A 17,308-nucleotide genomic window follows, 5' to 3' on the forward strand; every position below is an offset into this window, starting at 1 on the left:
TAGGACAGCTCATACCTCAGAAACCTAGGGCACTAAGTCGACCTGATAATCCCTCACATAGTAGCATGGGAGAGACGACCTGTTCTTGCAAGACACGGATGAACAGGAGTCTCAACCGGCCTAGTAGCAAAGAAAAGTAGAATCCATATGCAGCAACTGGATTGGCAGGTAAGAACACTGGACAGCACACTTACTTGCCGCTGCCACCATGACTGGAACCCTTGCATACGTACAGGAGCCCACACACCAAACAGAACACCATACAAAAAACACATGCAGGAATCCAGCACACCAGTTACTGCCTGGACCCCCATGTATAAAGATTCACGGCGGCCCCAGGCAGCGCTGCATACAGGCATGTGGTTCACCCCTCCGGGAAACCATGAGCCCCCATCCGCAGGCCACAACAGACAGGGAAATGTCTTGCAATCATGCTGGACAAACCACACCAAAATACCAGACATGAAACAATAACAAAACGTACACCACCCCAGAACATAAACCCACACCAAACTTAAACACAGGTAAGGTAGGGAACATGGATGAAACAAGGAAGACATCGCTGGAGACAATGATGTCCCGTTAGGTGGCCCACACACTTCAAGATGGAAAATCCAGACCAGGAGCATAACTCCAGCATACACCAAGGCTTGGGTACAACTGACTCCTGGCCTTTAGCTACAGGTATAAAAAGCATCTAGTGACTACACTCAGCAAGGTAGTTAACCTTTCCAGCACCAGACAGAGGAGGAACCAGGAGAAGGTTAGCAAAGCACACACATGCTGACAACCATGCGTTGCCCCTGGCAACCGGCATGTATGGCAAACGTGTCAGCGCACAACACAGGGCTCGTGACATTCCCAGCCCTCAAACCCCCCCAACTGAAAAAGTGGAAACTAAACCGAACACCCAAACAACAACGGGGGAAAAAAGTAATAGTTCAGTGTCAGTGCCAACAAGTCTCCCTAAGACTGCCACCAGCACGCCCGAACCAACGACAAGGAATCCATTTGCACCCATCAGAGCCCAGTCTATTGATTTTCGTCTCATCACTCCAAATCACCCATTTCCAATCTTCTACTGTCCACCGCATTTTTTTTCAAACTCGAGCTGATGCTTATGACAATATTGAAGAGGAGGCTTCTTTACCTTTTTTCGGGCCACTATTCCAGACTTGTACAATGCACACCGCTTGCATGAATGTCTATGATCTCACTATTATGCGCCAGAACTGATAGACCTTGTAATGAGCCAACTTGTTGACTCTGATATTTTGCCTGGATGTTCACCTTTTGGCTTTGGAATGCACGGACAAACTTCATTTCGTATTCTTTCAACTGTCATGGCACTCACATGATGCAGTTTGGCAATTTTCTTGGCTGAGATAATGCTATCAATTTGCTGGATGATGCTGTTTCTCTTTTATTGGGAAATCTTCTTCATGGCTGTTACTGGATTCGAACCAGTGACCTTTCCCCAAGCAAGACAACTGGGTAGCTCTCCTCCCACAAGCTTAATTTTGCCTTAACAATCACTACAGTGAATCTACTGACAAGTGTCCTTTCTTTTTTGTTTAAGGTCAACATCCTGGGGTGCCTGAACCTTATCAGCTATTCACTGATGTGCAGCTGTGGATGCCACAGCCAAGGACTTTTTCCATATCTGGCAGGAGACCAAGGTCTCTCTTTCTTGTTCCTCGATATCCATGAAGAAAAAGGCAAAGAACAGATCCCTCACAATTTTTGCCTGGTGACCAGGTCTGGTTGTCGTCAAAAAATATTTTCCTCCAGATGCCATCTTACAAATTTGCTCCTCAATTTTTTTTGGGACTTTTCAAGATTATATCTCAAGTCAACTCTGTCTGTTACAAGCCCCGTCTGCCGCCTTCCCTCAGCATTCCCAATTCCTTTCATGTATATCTTCTCAGACTGCTGGTACTCTAAGTCTTCTGTTGCTCCTCCTGTCCATGTTAGTGCTGAAAATTAATTTGAAGTCAGCAATATTTTGGATATGAAAAAGGTCAAGGGCAAGACCTTTTTATCTTGTGGATTGGAAGGGTTTTGGTCCCGAGGAGAGGTCTTGGGAGCCTGCAGAACATCAATGCTCCAGTCATCCTGAAGAAATTCCTGGCACAAAGAGACTCTAAGAAGAGGGGGCATAAGGGTGGGGGTACTGTCATGCTGGCGGTCTGTGCCCACCACGGTCTTGCTATCTTGGGTGAATTGAGATTAGAGCTCAATGAACTTTCTTTTAGCACTGAGAAAGTTAATGCTTTCCCCCTGTCTCTGTCCAGGTGATGGTTAAGTTGCTGATCAGTCTCCCTATTTAGCTGGACTGTGGTTCCACCTCCTCACCTGAGCTTTGAGGTTATCTAATCTGGATATCTGTGTACCGAACCTTCTTTGTCTTCTGTTCCTTGCCCCGACCTTTGGATTACACTCGTACTCAGCCTGACCTGACCTTGGAACTGTTATTTGGAATATGCAAGTACTCAGCCTGTCCTGACTATTGGACTGTGTTCACACTACGCTTTTTGCCTGTGTTCTTGGTGCTCCGCACTGGTGTCTCTGACCACCATAGGTCAGCAGCCAACTACACTAGGACTACTCCTAAAGCTCGCGGCCTGGTTGGTTCCTTGCAGCGAAGTTCAAATCCCTGTACATCCACTGTCTGTTACACTGGTTAGTTGGCACAGTGGGTCCACATTAGTGTTGATTGAGCACCATAGTGTTCAGGTACTAGGGCTGAACACATTGGGATGCTCAGGTGCTCTACCGAGCACCCGAGTATAATGGAAGCCAAAGGGAGAACCAGAGCATTAAACCAGGCACCCCCTGCTCTGAAGAGGGGAGGGTGCCTGCTTCATAGGAAAAGGTCAGAATTTGATGGGAATACCACCGAAATGGTTCGGGAACAGCATAGGGGGATGTCTCGATGCATCTTGGACTCCCAGGTCGCTGCTGGGAACCATGTTGTCCGAGTAGTACGCCACTTTTACAGACTGACAATAATACACACCAAACAGAAGATACAATCGATTTTAGAGGAAAAATTGTTAGGAAACATTCTTTCCTGTATAGTTACTTGTATATAAAGTGCAAGTGCTGCCAAAAATTACAAGGAAGAGGCACTTTGATACAACCTGTATATCACATAAAGGAGGGCCTCATTCACATTGTGGTACAATAGTTCAGGTAGTGGGACTCCTACACTCATAAAGCCAATGGACAAAGTGAAAGGGCTGCCAGAAATTACAAGGAACCAGCACTCCAATACACCCTTTATTACTCATAAAGTAGGGCATCATACATACCCTTGAAAAATTATGATTGATGGCCTGCTGGTGACCCTCAAAAACATTTGGAGCAAGGACCTGCTGATCTGACCATCTAAAACATTATGGGCGAGATCCTGCTGCCACTTCATTGACTTTAGATAACCTGCGTCTGATTGCACATCCCCAGAAGCCAAAGACTTTGCGCATTCGGATGTCTGCCCTATCAACTTTCAATGTTAGTTTCAGCGCGAACCACGGTGACCATGGGTAATGGGGAATCAGGGTTTGATTCCGGAGAGGGAGCCTGAGAAACAGCTACGGCTACCACTTCCAACCATGTGCACAAATTACCTATTAGCTATAATTAGGTGAGGATCTGCAGGTGAGCTGACCCTGTAAAAGATTGTAGGTCGGGGCCTGTTGATGAGCTGACCCTCTTAAAGATTGTAGGTGAGGGCCTGCAGGTGAGCTGACCCTCTAAAACATTATATGCGATGGCCTGCTGCTGAGTTGACCCTCTAAAACATTATGGTTCATGGCCTGCTGCTGAGCTGACCATTAAAAAAAATTATGGGAGACTGCCTGCTGCTTAGCTGACCATTGAAAAACTTTACTATGTTCAAAGCAGGCCAAGTCATCTGAATACTTCAACTAGGAATAATTAAATACGACTCCGGTTCTATTTTGTTGGTTTTCGGAACTGGGGCCATGATTAAGAGGGACGGCCGGGGGCATCTGTATTGCACCGCTAGAGGTGAAATTATTGGATCGGCGCAAGATGAACTAAAGCGAAACCATTTGCCAAGAATGTTTTCATTAATCAAAAATGAAAGTCGGAGGTTAGAAGACAATCAGATACCGTCGTAGTTCCGACCATAAACAATGACATTCGGCGGCGTTCTTCCCATGACCCGCCCAGCTGCTTTCGGGTAACCAAAGTCTTTGGGTTCCGGGGGAAGTAGGGTTTCAAAGCTGACAAAGTACACTGTACATGACAGAATTTTTTTTGAAGTGCACACGTTACACTGCAGATGTGGCCCTGGTAAGGTCACTGTCACAAGCGGACAACGTCAATGAAAAAAGTACACTGGATGTCACTGATATTTTAGGGATGCGCACACTTTACACTGGAGATGTGGAGCAGCTAATCTCACTGTCCGCAGCGGACACCGTCTATTGAAAAAGTACACTGGATGTCACAGATATTTTTGGGATGCGCACACTTTACACTGGAGATGAGGTGCAGCTAATCCCACTGACACTGTCTACGGAAAAAGTACACTGGATGTCACTGATATAGGATGTCACTTTAATAGGCTGCTGCGGACAGTAAAATTATCTGTGCCGCATCCTGTGTAGACGCTATTTAGAGCAGGATGCGCTAAAAATATATATTGCTGCTGTTACACACAATAGTCCTTAGAAGGACTTTTGGGACTCTGAAAAGTTTTTCTAATAAACATCTTTCAATAACACTCCCTACACTGTCTTTCCCTTCCTATGCTCAGCTCTCCCTTACTAAGACTGAGCCGAACACATGTCATCAGCTTTATAGCACCCGATGACGCATTCCAGCCAGCCAATCACTGTAATGCCAGAAGCCAACATGGCTAAGGCATTACAGTGCGTGCTAGTACATCCCTGCACGTTTATTGGCTGCGCAGCAGCCAAGAAACGCGTGGGGAGGAGACTCAAGCATTGCGGTACTGCGAGTACCGCCATGTGCCGAGCATCGAGATGCTCGAGCCGAGGTGTTCGGCCGAGCATGCTCGATAAATACTATTCTGCCTCCATTGTCCACGTCCATTGCCAAGGCCTCTCCAGTCAGATGAGAAATGATAAAGGCCTCTTCGGTTCCCTTAGATAGAACTTGATGCGACTATAACTCAAAATGAAGGGTACATTGATTTATGGTACCAAGTCAAGACTTTATGTCACCATCATAACCTGAGGATGGGACCGAATCTTGCTGTTAATACAGCCTGCAAAGTAGGATGCAGTGCCCCTGCAGCAGTAGACAGAGAATCCAAACAGGGAGATACCTCTTGCAGTTAGGACATGTGCCAACCAATCAGTTTGAATTAGGGCTAACCCTAAGGGCAATATCTAAGTGCTTCCCCAGTATTTGACCTTTAACTCCTGTGCAGGGATCTGGACTTTGCTTCAGGGATGCAACTAGGCTGCTACCTGCTGGGATAGTCCAGGGACTCAGGTGCAAGCACCAGCTGGAGTTAGGACTATTGTAATGACTCTGGTTCCACCCAAAACTAGCTCCGACTCCACAACCATGGTTATAAAGACATCAATTTTTTTTATTTTCAGGTAAGAAACCTGACCACAACACATAAATCATGTATAAAAACTAGAAATATAATGAAACAACATGGAAAGATCTTTCCTAATATATTATTATGGCATATGAAGAAAACAGGATGATCATTTCAGAGGGAAAATCCATTCAACATTGTGAATAACCATATATTTTCTGAAAGTAGACATCTGGCATACTATCAAGATTACTTCAGCAGGGGCCCGACTAAGGGAACCCTCAGCACTGCAGTCCTTTCATTGTTTACAAGCACAACTGACAACACTACAGCTGTCGCTCACTGTAATTGCAACTTCTCAATTCCATTCAAGTGAGTGGAACAGAGAAGCTCTAACTACTCTGTATGGCTCCTGCAGTGCTGATGGCATATCAGGTAAAAAGTGAAGAAACTACAGCATTTGCTGCAGTCTCTACTGATTATCGGGGTTGTTGAGAGTCAGGCGCTTGCAAATCTGATATTGATGACCCGTTGTGGGGATAGGTCAGTGATAGGCAAACTGCGGCTCTCCAGCTGTTGCAAAACTACAACTCCCAACAGGGCTATTACCTTTAGAAAAAAGACGACTGAGGGGAGATCTGATTACTGTGTATAAATATATCAGGGGTCAGTACAGAGATCTCTCCCATCATCTATTTATCCCCAGGACTGTGACTGACGAAGGGACATCCTCTGCGTCTGGAGGAAAGAAGGTTTGTACACAAACATAGAAGAGGATTCTTTACGGTAAGAGCAGTGAGACTATGGAACTCTCTGCCTGAGGAGGTGGTGATGGTGAGTACAATAAAGGAATTCAAGAGGGGCCTGGATGTATTTCTGGAGAGTAATAATATTACAGGCTATAGCTTCTAGAGAGGGGTCGTTGATCCAGGGAGTTATTCTGATTGCCTGATTGGAGTCGGGAAGGAATTTTTTATTCCCCTAAAGTGGGGAAAATTGGCTTCTACCTCACAGTTTTTTTTGCCTTCCTCTGAATCAACTTGCAGGATAACAGGCCGAACTGGATGGACAAATGTCTTTTTTCGGCCTTATGCACTATGTTACTATGCCCTGCTGTTAGCTGAAAGCTGTAGGCAGTCTTTGCATGCTGAGAGTTGTAGTTCTGCAACAGCTGGAGAGCCGCAGTTTGCCTATCACTGGGATAGGTCAACAATATGGGAAACCAGACAACCCCTTTGTCATACATCAAAAGGGGCTGCGTTAATAACGCATTGCATCTGCAAGCAAGTGCGGATGCAATGCGTTTTTCACTGATGGTTGCTAGGAGATGTTGTTTGTAAACCTTCAGTTTTTTATCACGCGCGTGAAAAACGCATCAAAACGCATTGCACCCGCGCGGAAAAAACTGAACAACTAAACGCAATTGCAGCCAAAACTGACTGAACTTGCTTGCAAAATGGTGCGAGTTTAACTGAACGCACCCTGAACGCATCCGGACCAAATCTGTCACGCTCGTGTGAACCCCAGGAACAGGACACACATGGAGAAATAGGTGCTGAACGAGTGAACCTGCAAAACCACACCCAAGCACAGCAGACAGGGAAGTTAACCCCATTAGGACCAGAGCTCAGAACAGGACACACAAGAACAGAACCGGGTGTTGCCCATGGCAACCAGAACACTGAACAGAAACAGACACAGTAAAAGGGGTACACACGTACACGGGCAGGTTCACACCAGATACCACAGCCAGCACGCAGCCAAAAGCAACCAGCCTGCACAGAATCACCCGTATGTTCTACAATCTGAACATTACAATGGCTTCACCTCTGAGTGAGTTCTCTCGTGCTTAACAAGACTAGATTTCTGACTAAAAGATTTCCCACATTCTGAACATGAAAATGTATTTTCCCCATTGTGACTTCTTATATGTGTTTTAAGTGTTGATTTCCCACCAAACATTTCCCACATTCAAGACCTAAAGAACTTCTCTACTATATGAGTTTTTGCATGTTTAACAAGATTAAATTTCAGACTAAAACCTTTCCCACATTCTGAGCATGAAAATGGCTTCTCTCCTGTATGAACTCTGAGATGTATTTTAAGCACTGATTTCACACCAAAACACTTCCCACATTCAAGGCAAATAAATGGCTTCTCCCCTGTGTGAGCTTTCTGATGTTTAATAAGACCTGCTTTCTGTTTAAAACACTTTCCACATTCAAGACATGAAAATGGCTTCTCCCCTGTGTGAGTTCTATGATGCGTTACAAGATGTGATTTCACACTGAAGCACTTCCCACATTCATGACAAGAAAATGGTTTCTCCCCTGTGTGAGTACTCTGATGTTTAACAAGACCTTCTTTCTGACTAAAACACTTCCCACAAACAAGGCATGAAAATGGCTTCTCCCCTTTGTGAAGTCTCTGATGTTTAACAAGACCTGCTCTTTGACTAAAATACTTCCCACATTCAAGACATGAAAATGGCTTCTCCCCTGTGTGAGTTCTGTGATGATTAACAAGATATGATTTCTGACTGAAACACTTGCCACATTCAAGACATAAAAATGGCTTCTCCCCTGTGTGAATTCTCTGATGTATTTCAAGATGTGATTTCACACTGAAACACTTACCACATTCAAGACATAAAAATGGCTTCGCCCCTGTGTGAATACTCTGATGTTTAACAAGAACTGCTTTCTGACCAAAACACTTCCCACATTCAAGACATGGAAATGGCCTCTCCCCTGTGTGAGTTCTCTGATGTTTAACAAGACCTACTTTCTGACTAAAATACTTCCCACATTCAAGACATGAAAATGGTTTCTCCCCTGTGTGAGTTCTCTGATGTTTAACAAGACCTACTTTCTGACTAAAATACTTCCCACATTCAAGACATGAAAATGGCTTCTCCCCTGTGTGAGTTCTCTGATGATTAACAAGATATGATTTCTGACTGAAACACTTCCCACATTCAAGACATGAAAATGGCTTCTCTCCTGTGTGAGTTTTCTGGTGTCTAACAAAACTTTTTTTCAGAGTAAAACACTTCCCACATTCAAGACATAAAAATGGCCTTTCTCCTGTGTGGATTCTAAAATGTTTCGCAAGATATGATTTCTGACCAAAACATTTCCCACATTCTGAACAAGAAAATGGCTTCTCCCCTGGGTGGGTTCTTATATGTTGTATAAGCAATGATTTTGTCCTAAAAATCTTACCACATTTAGGACACATAAATTGCTTCACCCCTGTGTGAGTTCTCCGATGTGTAACAAGACTTAATTTCTGACTAAAACATTTCCCACATTCTGGGCATAAAAATTGCTTCTCCCCTGTGTGAATTCTCTGATGTGCAACTAGAACACATTTCATGGTAAAAGATTTTCCACATTCTGAGCAGGAAAATGACCTTTTGTCTTTGCAATTTCTCTCATATAAAAAAATATTAGATTTCTTGTTAAAATCTTTTTCACAAGGAAATACTTTTCCACACTTCTGTTTAGTTCTTGTTTTACCAATCAGTGATGGATTCAATGAAGGTTTCTTGTGACCAGCAGTATTAGTGGATAGATCCCTGTTGTGAAGGGCTGAGGGTACATTAGGAGTTTTTAAATTATTTTGTGTGGTGTTATCTTTTACTTCATGATAGGGAAATAAATGGAGATGCTTATGATATACTCTCATCCCGTCTTTACCTGGAAAATGAAACAAAATTATCTTATTTTTTCATTACTAATTTAAAGGGGTTGTACGGGCTTTTACTATTAATGACCTATCCTCAAAACAGGTCATCAATATCGGATCGGCGGGGGGTCCGACACCTGGCACCTCCACCGATCAGCTGAATGAGGAGATGGCTGTGCAATAGACAGCAGCAGTGAACAGGAAGAGAGATGAGCTGGATCCGCGGGGGAGCCAGGTGTCTGACCCACGCCGATCTGATATTGATGACCTATCCCGAGGATGGGCCATCAATATCAAAAGCCTAGTGAACCCCTTTAGCTTTATTAAGACAATAGCAAGACCGGAAACAAAGTATATAGAAGATGTAATAAAACATAATAATGTACAATTTCAGTAAGTAAATACAACAGGAAAGAAAGATCATAGAAAACATCATAATTTTCAGGAGTTCTTTGTCTGCAAAGCTCCCAGAATATAATCCCTGGTAGAGATAGAGACAGGTGTTTCTATCTAGATCATGCAGTCCAATGTGTCCAAATATGAATAGAGAACAGTTATAGATAGATATCAGTGGAAAAAAATGAAAAACATGACAAAAAACATAGACATGTACAATGTTCACATAACCTTTGTATATGCCCACTGTATGTGACAATATCACTCATGATAAAAATGAGTTCTGCATTTACAATACATCTCACACATCCCCTTCGCCTCCATTATTGTAGGATCATTTAGAGTTCATAAGTACGGATGAGTGAATCGACTTCGGATGCTTCATCCAAAGTCGATTCGCAAAAAACTTTGTTATAATACTGCACAGAGCTCACGCTTCGTACAGTATTTGAATGTATTGGCTCTGATGAGTCGAAGTTATTACTTTGCGAAGTCTCGTGACATTTTGTGTGATAACTTTGTGAATTAATTTTTACTGTAAAACACCTTGGTACTGAACTTGGGGGTCAAGTCTATTCACTCCAATTCATAAGTTACAGTATGTACATAGGCTGTTGCAAACTGGACAAAACCAGTTCATATTGGTATAGTATTGGGGCCAGGTGAACTTTAGTATAGACATATATGTATAATGTTTCCTATACCCTCTGTAATTTGCATCATGTCTAGTCCTTACAGTAATAGGCAAATATGTGTTTTTGTCATACACCGATTTGATGAATCTAATCCCACCTAATTATGTCTGTTGATAATTAATTATTATGCAGGGCATTGTTCCCCAGAGAAAGATACTTTGGGGGAGATTTATCAAACTGGTGTAAAGTAGAACTGGCTTAGTTGCCTATAGCAACCAATCAGATTCCAACTTTTATTTTTCACAGCTCCTTAAATATAATAATGGTGGAATCTGGTTGCCATGGGCAACTAAGCTAGTTCTACTTTACATCAGTTTGATAAATGACCCCAATTGTATCTGTGTCTTTCTTTTTCTCCGCATCGTAACTTGGAGGACTTGGAGGCCATTTGAAGTCTTTCCCTGAGCGCCGCTGGTTCCCCTGCTTACTGCCGCGGTCCCGGGCACCATGTTCAGCGGTTTTGCTGCCAGTGCTTCCCATTCACCGCTGCAGTCCTGGGCCCTGGCTGTGTAGGTATCGCTCTGGAATCCGCTTCACAGTTTCCTCTCAGCCCTGGCCACAGTATGGTTGCTGCTTGTTCCCTGCAGCACTTCCTTAAGGGCCAGCGTGCGTCACTTCCTGTGCTTTATGGGTTAGGTCATGTGACCTCGCTGACCAATCCTAGCCCTCCTGCACATATATAAGTAGCTCAGCCCCCTTCCCAGATGCCCCAGTGTTAAGGTCCTTGTGTCCTGCTAAGGTTCCTGATATGCTTCTGTTCCTGACTCGTACTTATATTCCTGGACAAGGATTGCCTGACCTGTACCTGTACTACCTGCCCTGACCTATTGCCTGTTTGACTTCGTCTCTGACTCATCCTTCGATCCTGCACTGTTTCTCCTGGTTACGACTCCTGTACCTCTGGTATCTTTGCTCAAGTACCTCCTGGTCCACCTTGTGTGCCAATCCTTCTCAAGAGGTAGCGACTCGGTGTTCCCCTCGGGAAAGTCTATCCCCACTTTCAGGGGTACTGTGAATATCGAGGGGTTCACTTAAGAGAATGCCCTTAGAGGAGGTAGGAGACATGGAACAGTGGGTTCACACCTGCTGGTTTGTGACACACTCCCACCCTCTTCTCTGTATTTCAACTCCTATGAACTCTATTCCTACAGAGATTTAGCTGAAGATCTTATCAGCTGTATTCAGGATCATAATGCCGTACAAGTAGAGCAGAGAGGTAGATGAAGCAACTTTTGTGTGTACTAATAGGACAGCAGCCATTTTTTTTCCCCTGATGTTTTCTCCCTAGATAAAAAGGTATTTGGGAATATATTTATGATAAAGTAATATGTAAGTATTTTTGGTAATTTCATGAATTGATGAGAATGGCTGAAACAAGGGATCGTCTCCTGTACATTGACACCACCATGTGCAAGCCAGTGCATTTTTTTTAAAAAGGCCTTGCAGGAAGCATGTGTTATTTCCCTCAAATTCGGGGCGGCCAGGATGCTGTGCCCATTGTCGCTGACAACCTTGACCAGTTGGAGTCGTCGGGATGTTTGCTGCTTGATATACTTGATCAACTGCTTGCCGGTGTGGCTACTCTCTCCCAGACTGATCAGCTCCAACAGGACATAACAATGCTTGACTTGACACATGTGATAGGAAGGATGGGTAGTGTGAGTGACACTGTGCCCTGCTGCTGTTGGGGACAGAACCATATCCATGGAGAAGGAAAATAAGTGCCTGTTGTGGGAGCCAGCCCCATTATATTGTGGGAGGTGGTCAAAAGGACCTGGCCATGTTGCTGGGGTGTTGCATCTCCACTTCTGCAAAAAAACATTGACTCAGTGGGTCGTAAAAGACAAAGAGAACCAGGAGAAGAAGGAAAGACTTTTTCTGAATGAGAATGCTAGACAGTTGTATTTTCCCAAACTATCCAGTGATGCCGCCCCATGTGCTGCAATAGACCTCTGGTACCTGATCTTGCACACCGCTCTGGTTTTGTGTGCCCGCATTGTGGAGACAAAGCACCATACGCGAGTTGCTCACACAGAGCTATAGCTGGCCAAGCTGGGCTTAGCTCTGCAACATTTTGGGCCTAAACCACCAGCGGCATCACCAGATCCCAAAGCAGACTTGGCCATGGCCGTTCATTGGGAGGTACGTTGCCTCTGCTCTTTATTGCTTCCGCCACCACCCTTCTCAACCGATGTTGCCTCCTCCTCAGCACCCTGATCTGGCTCCCAGGTCCTGTAGCACATAATTGTTATTAGAGTCCTCACCCTCCCTACTGCATTTATCTGACTGTGAGATATCATGATGGGCTCCTGGGCCTAAATGGTAAAGGCTCTCACACAAATCGTCAAAAGGGAGACTCTTGTGACTATCTGCAGTGGAGCGCAGTGCAGGTTTTCTTGCCACTACTTAGAAAAAAGGAAGGTGTCCCGCTACAAAGGAGCAGTGATGAGTGAGAGGACTCAACTGAAATACTTCTTTGGGGCTGCAAGGAGGACAAGCAGGAGGAGCGCTGTGACGCCTGGATCTATGGCACAATGTCAAATTCTGAAGACTCCTCCACATCGTCCTGCTGCGACTGAGAGAAGGAGTGAGCCATCCAATTCACAATCTCATCCTCTTTCTCCTCAACTATAATATTGCACCTTTCCAAAGCCAGAAGGGACAACTGTGGCTTACTACTACTACTTATGCACGGATAGTTGATGCTGCTACTACACACATTCTGGCTCTGGGTCTTTCGTTTGGAACCCTTCCGTAGCCTGGGTCTCTTAGATAATATTGTGCACTACCCTGTGCATTGGTTTAGTAATCACATATAATAAAGTAAATACAACAGTGCCATATTCACAATAGAAAATATACTAATGCTATGTTATAAAAGCTAGAGGGACACTGGTCCTAGACACTGACATTTTTCGGCTTCTGTGGACAAAGTGGGCCTTGCCTCCACATTATAGGCACAGGTTTTCTGTTTTGCGGCATTGACGTTCCTGGTCAGACAATCGGAGGCGCTCTACTTGCAGACAATCGGAGGCGCTCTTCAGATTGGGTGGACACTAGAGGAATGATCGGACTCTTGAAGGATGGAGCCAGGCAAGGTGGTATTCTGATTCATATGAGCTCCTTAGAACATTCCTTGAATCGCAAATCAAATCTTGTGGTTAAGGTGATCAGGTTTATTCAGAGTGGACGAATGATCGCAACCAACTCATTTATCCTTAATCCGGTCAGAAATGCCCTCCAAGATCACCACTAGTTGAGCCTCATTGAACACCTGGTCATTACCTCTGGAGGAGGATTGGCACACAAAGCAGCGGTCCAGACTCACCAGGGGGTACCAGAGGTACAGTCGAAATCAACAGGTCGAATCATAACCAGGAGCAACAGTGCAGGACCGAAGGATGAGGCAAAGGTGAAGTCGAACAAGCAATGGGTCAGAGCAGGCACCTTAGGTACAGGTCAAGCAATCAGGGTCAGCAACAGGAGAGACAATACAGGACAGATAGGGATCAAACAGGAAGTTAAGTGCAGAATCCAAACACGGGTGATGAATGCAGGAACACAGGCACAAACAACAGCAAACTTTGCAGGACCTTTGATGCTCAGGCACCAGGGAAGGGGGCTGACTGTATATATATATTGGTGCAGGATGGCTGGGATTGGTTGTACAGGTCACTGTACAAAACCCTTAAATCATCGGAAGCGACGCGTGCCGGCTCTTAACAAGGTGCTACAGGGAACAGGCTGGAAGGCATGCTGTGAAACAGATTCCAGGAAGGACGGTGTCTGTAAGGACAGGACCGGGGTGATGAAAGGGAAGACACCGGCTGCTGATCACTGCAGCTCCCTGCCCCGCAGAGCAGACAGACACAGACAATGATAGAGGCGGCCAGGGAGGACAGTGGTGAGTAGGGGAACGTCGGAGGTTAGCAACCACCGTTACAGCCATACTCACTATAGAAAATATACTAATGCTATGCTATAAATTTAATATTCTTGGCAAATACATTTTGAATAAAATCATTTGTGCCTGTCTGCCAACGACAAGGTGATCTCTTTAGGACAGGAACCTATACTAAATACTACCTTCGCTGGTGCCATACTGGCCCCATTATATTCAGGGAATGCAGGTTCCTCATGTATGCTGAGCCCACACTGTATTTTACCTCTCCAGGTGCCAAATGTATTCCATGGGTCCACATACCACAGGTTCATGAATCACCATTTTATGATTGTATCTGCCATATTGTGTCACACTGCACCGATGTCAATGAAGATGATGGAATATTATGGCAGTAAATTAATTATTAATATTTATTGAAACATTAATGATGAGAAGGCGGTTTTTCTGAACTTCCTATCAGTTGTCCCATTTACAGACATTTACAGACAAAAAAGATTTATGAAAGGCTCTTACCATTTACAGACATTTTTACCGGATTTTCAAGTCCACTCGTCTTTCCACCAGAACTCTCCTGTAAGATTAAAGATATGAGAAAAAAAAAAAAAAAAAAACATAAACTGCTAGTTTTTCTTGTATCCAGGTGAAGACAAAAAAAAAATTAATTAAAAATCTGCGATTTATTTTTATTTTTTTATTTGTTCCTGGATCAATTCAAACAATTCAGCCCAAATCGATTCTACCGAAATCAGAAGTGCTCCAATTTACACTTTGAGGTCTCTTAGGACTTTTTTTTTTTCTCTCATCCTCTTTTTGTATTTTTTTTCTCACTCCTCCCCATCCCCCTTTAAACTCTCTAATGCAATAACAGCAACAGTAAATGATGTCTGAGTGACACTGACATATATAGATATGGGTGTACGCATGGTTGACAGTGTTAACAAAAATCCTGTTTAAAAAGGTTCAGATACCACTTCCAAGCTAGCAAAACGTACAAGTTAATTTATTAAGGGAATAGTTGATAATCAGGCAAATTTATGTCCTTATTTTAGCAAAATAGGTAAATACACAAAATAGAAAACTTACAATTAGGGTTAGATAAAACGCAACACACAACACTTCATATAGAGTCCTCCTTACTACATCCAGAATGAATTTTAGAGCTGAACCCGGACATTCCTCCATTTTCACCCAGGCAGCCCCCCTGACTTGAGCATCAGAGCAGTACATGCTCCGATGCGCTCCTTTGCCCTGCGCTAAATCGCGCAGGGCAAAGGCATTTTTAGGAGTTCCGGTGACGTACCGTGGCTCTCCATGGGGCTGCCAGGCACCGGCACTAATGGGCGGGCTTTAGCGCTGCCCTAGCCAGTAAAACAGCTAGGTCAGCGCTAAAGCCCGCCCATCAGAGCTGGTTACGTCACCGAACAAACTGCCGGGCGGAAGTTTCAGCCCGGCAGTGTGTTATGATAAACAAAAGCGCCATTGCCCTGCGCGATCTAGCGAGCGCAGGGCAAGGGAGCGCATCGGAGCATGAGATGCTCCGATGCTAGCCTCAGGGATGCTGCCGGGGTGAAAATAAGGGTATGTCCAGGTTCAGCTCTGAACCCGGACAACCCCTTTAACTAATACAATATTTTATGACACCACTTATTTCCTCCATACCTTGTAGACTGTAAGCCCTTGTGGGCAGGGCCCACTCTCCTTCCTTACCAGTTTGTAACTTGTCTTGATCATGCTTATTGTGATTGTCTGTATTATGTACGTGTACCCCTTTTCATATGTACAGAGCCATGGAATGAATGGTGCTTTATTATTAATAATAATAACCAGCAATATCATGAAACAGAGCACACAGTATACTCCACTGATACTAGGGAAGGTTACTAGAAAGCATTGAAACCTCAATCTATAATTTGTAGGACTCTCAACTTCATCTACCTGATAATCCAGTGGGACATTCTGCTTTTCTCCTGGACAATCCTGGTATCTAAGACATTTTTCTGGTGGATTTCTCTGACTGGTCCCATCTGTAGGTAAAACACATTTGTTTATATCAGATATCATATGATGGGTGAATCTAACTGTGACACTGGTGGTCTATGGCTGCTGACGGCCGCTGGAGCGCTTACTCGATTCCCTGCTCCAGTAATTCCTGCCTGTCGGCGTCTCACTGTCCCATCCACTCCACACCGGTCTGCAGCCATATCTTGCAGTGCTTTTATCTGCTTGTAGGGCAGGTAATTCATCCAGCTCTTAAAAGACCAAAACGCTTGTCCTAATCTGTGCAGCCTATGGCTAGCATCCCTGTGTGCCTGAGCAAGAGATTCTAGTTGCTACTTTCCTGAGAAGGTGTGCCACTTTTGTTTGTTTGCCAATGTACAGACCTCTGCCTTTGTAACTGGATTTTTACCAATTCCTGTCTGCCCTGACCTTTGGACTGTTTACTGGATTGCACACAAACTCCTTGACCTGACCTCAGCTTGTTTCCTGACTAAAGTTCAGCCAGATCCTTTGGTGCTCTCCACTGGATTCTCCAAATCCTCGTTGGTCAGCAGCCACTTAACAGAGACTTGTTCAAGAGGTAGTAGCCTGATGGTACTCCTGCAGTTATGGATTAAAGGTTGAAAAGCAGGGGGTCCACTTAGATAACTGCCTTAAGAGTAGCCCCAAACTGTTCAGTGGTACAGTGAATCCACATCAACTTCTGTAGTGCTAACTCTCAAAACTGTTCTCTCCTCTACAATCATAGAAGATCTCCTCTTACCTGGTGACATGAGGGACTGGTGGTTCTCCATCATGATGTCCTTGTAGAGATCCTTGTGTTCTTCTAAATACTCCCACTCCTCCATGGAGAAATAAACAGCTACATCCTGACACCTTTTAGGAACCTGACAACACAACACATTACATGACCCCTCCTTTTGGCATATTGTATAATGTCCCAGCATTTCCAGCAGCACTCACCTCTCCGCTCAGCAGCTCAGTGATCCTGGTGGTAAGTTCTAGGATCTTCTGCTCATGTATCAGGGAATGAGGTGGAAGCTCGGTGATGGGGCTCTGGATCCTGCTCCATCCTCCTGA

General features: G+C 44.4%; 2 protein-coding genes across 4 annotated transcripts in view; both read right to left on the reverse strand.

Moving 5' to 3' along the window:
- The window catches only part of LOC122934756 (zinc finger protein OZF-like), a 225,322-nt gene that overhangs the window by 188,062 nt on the left and 19,952 nt on the right, over positions 1 to 17,308 (reverse strand). The gene's annotated exons all lie outside the window — the stretch shown is intronic.
- On the reverse strand, positions 6,964 to 17,243 carry LOC122934755 (gastrula zinc finger protein XlCGF26.1-like). Its single transcript, XM_044290440.1, has 5 exons — positions 17,192 to 17,243; positions 16,992 to 17,115; positions 16,166 to 16,254; positions 14,744 to 14,801; positions 6,964 to 9,246 (listed from the first exon to the last, which is right to left on the reverse strand). The coding sequence occupies exons 2-5, from the start codon at positions 17,074 to 17,076 to the stop codon at positions 7,517 to 7,519; spliced, it is 1,962 nt and encodes a 653-aa protein (XP_044146375.1). The 5' UTR covers positions 17,077 to 17,115; positions 17,192 to 17,243; the 3' UTR covers positions 6,964 to 7,516.

The sequence above is a fragment of the Bufo gargarizans genome, chromosome 4 (genome assembly GCF_014858855.1).
Source record: "Bufo gargarizans isolate SCDJY-AF-19 chromosome 4, ASM1485885v1, whole genome shotgun sequence".
Lineage (NCBI taxonomy): Eukaryota > Metazoa > Chordata > Amphibia > Anura > Bufonidae > Bufo > Bufo gargarizans.

What these genes read in the sequence shown, in the direction of transcription:
- LOC122934755 (XM_044290440.1), bottom strand. Translation starts at nt 17,076, where the DNA reads ATGGAGGAGTGGGAGTATTTAGAAGAACACAAGGATCTCTACAAGGAC. An exon ending in ATGTCCCACTGGATTATCAG is followed by an intron (nt 14,802 to 16,165) that starts GTAGATGAAGTT and finishes TTAATCTTACAG; the next exon opens with GAGAGTTCTGGTGGAAAGAC. An exon ending in GGTAAAAATGTCTGTAAATG is followed by an intron (nt 9,247 to 14,743) that starts GTAAGAGCCTTT and finishes TTCATTTTCCAG; the next exon opens with GTAAAGACGGGATGAGAGTA.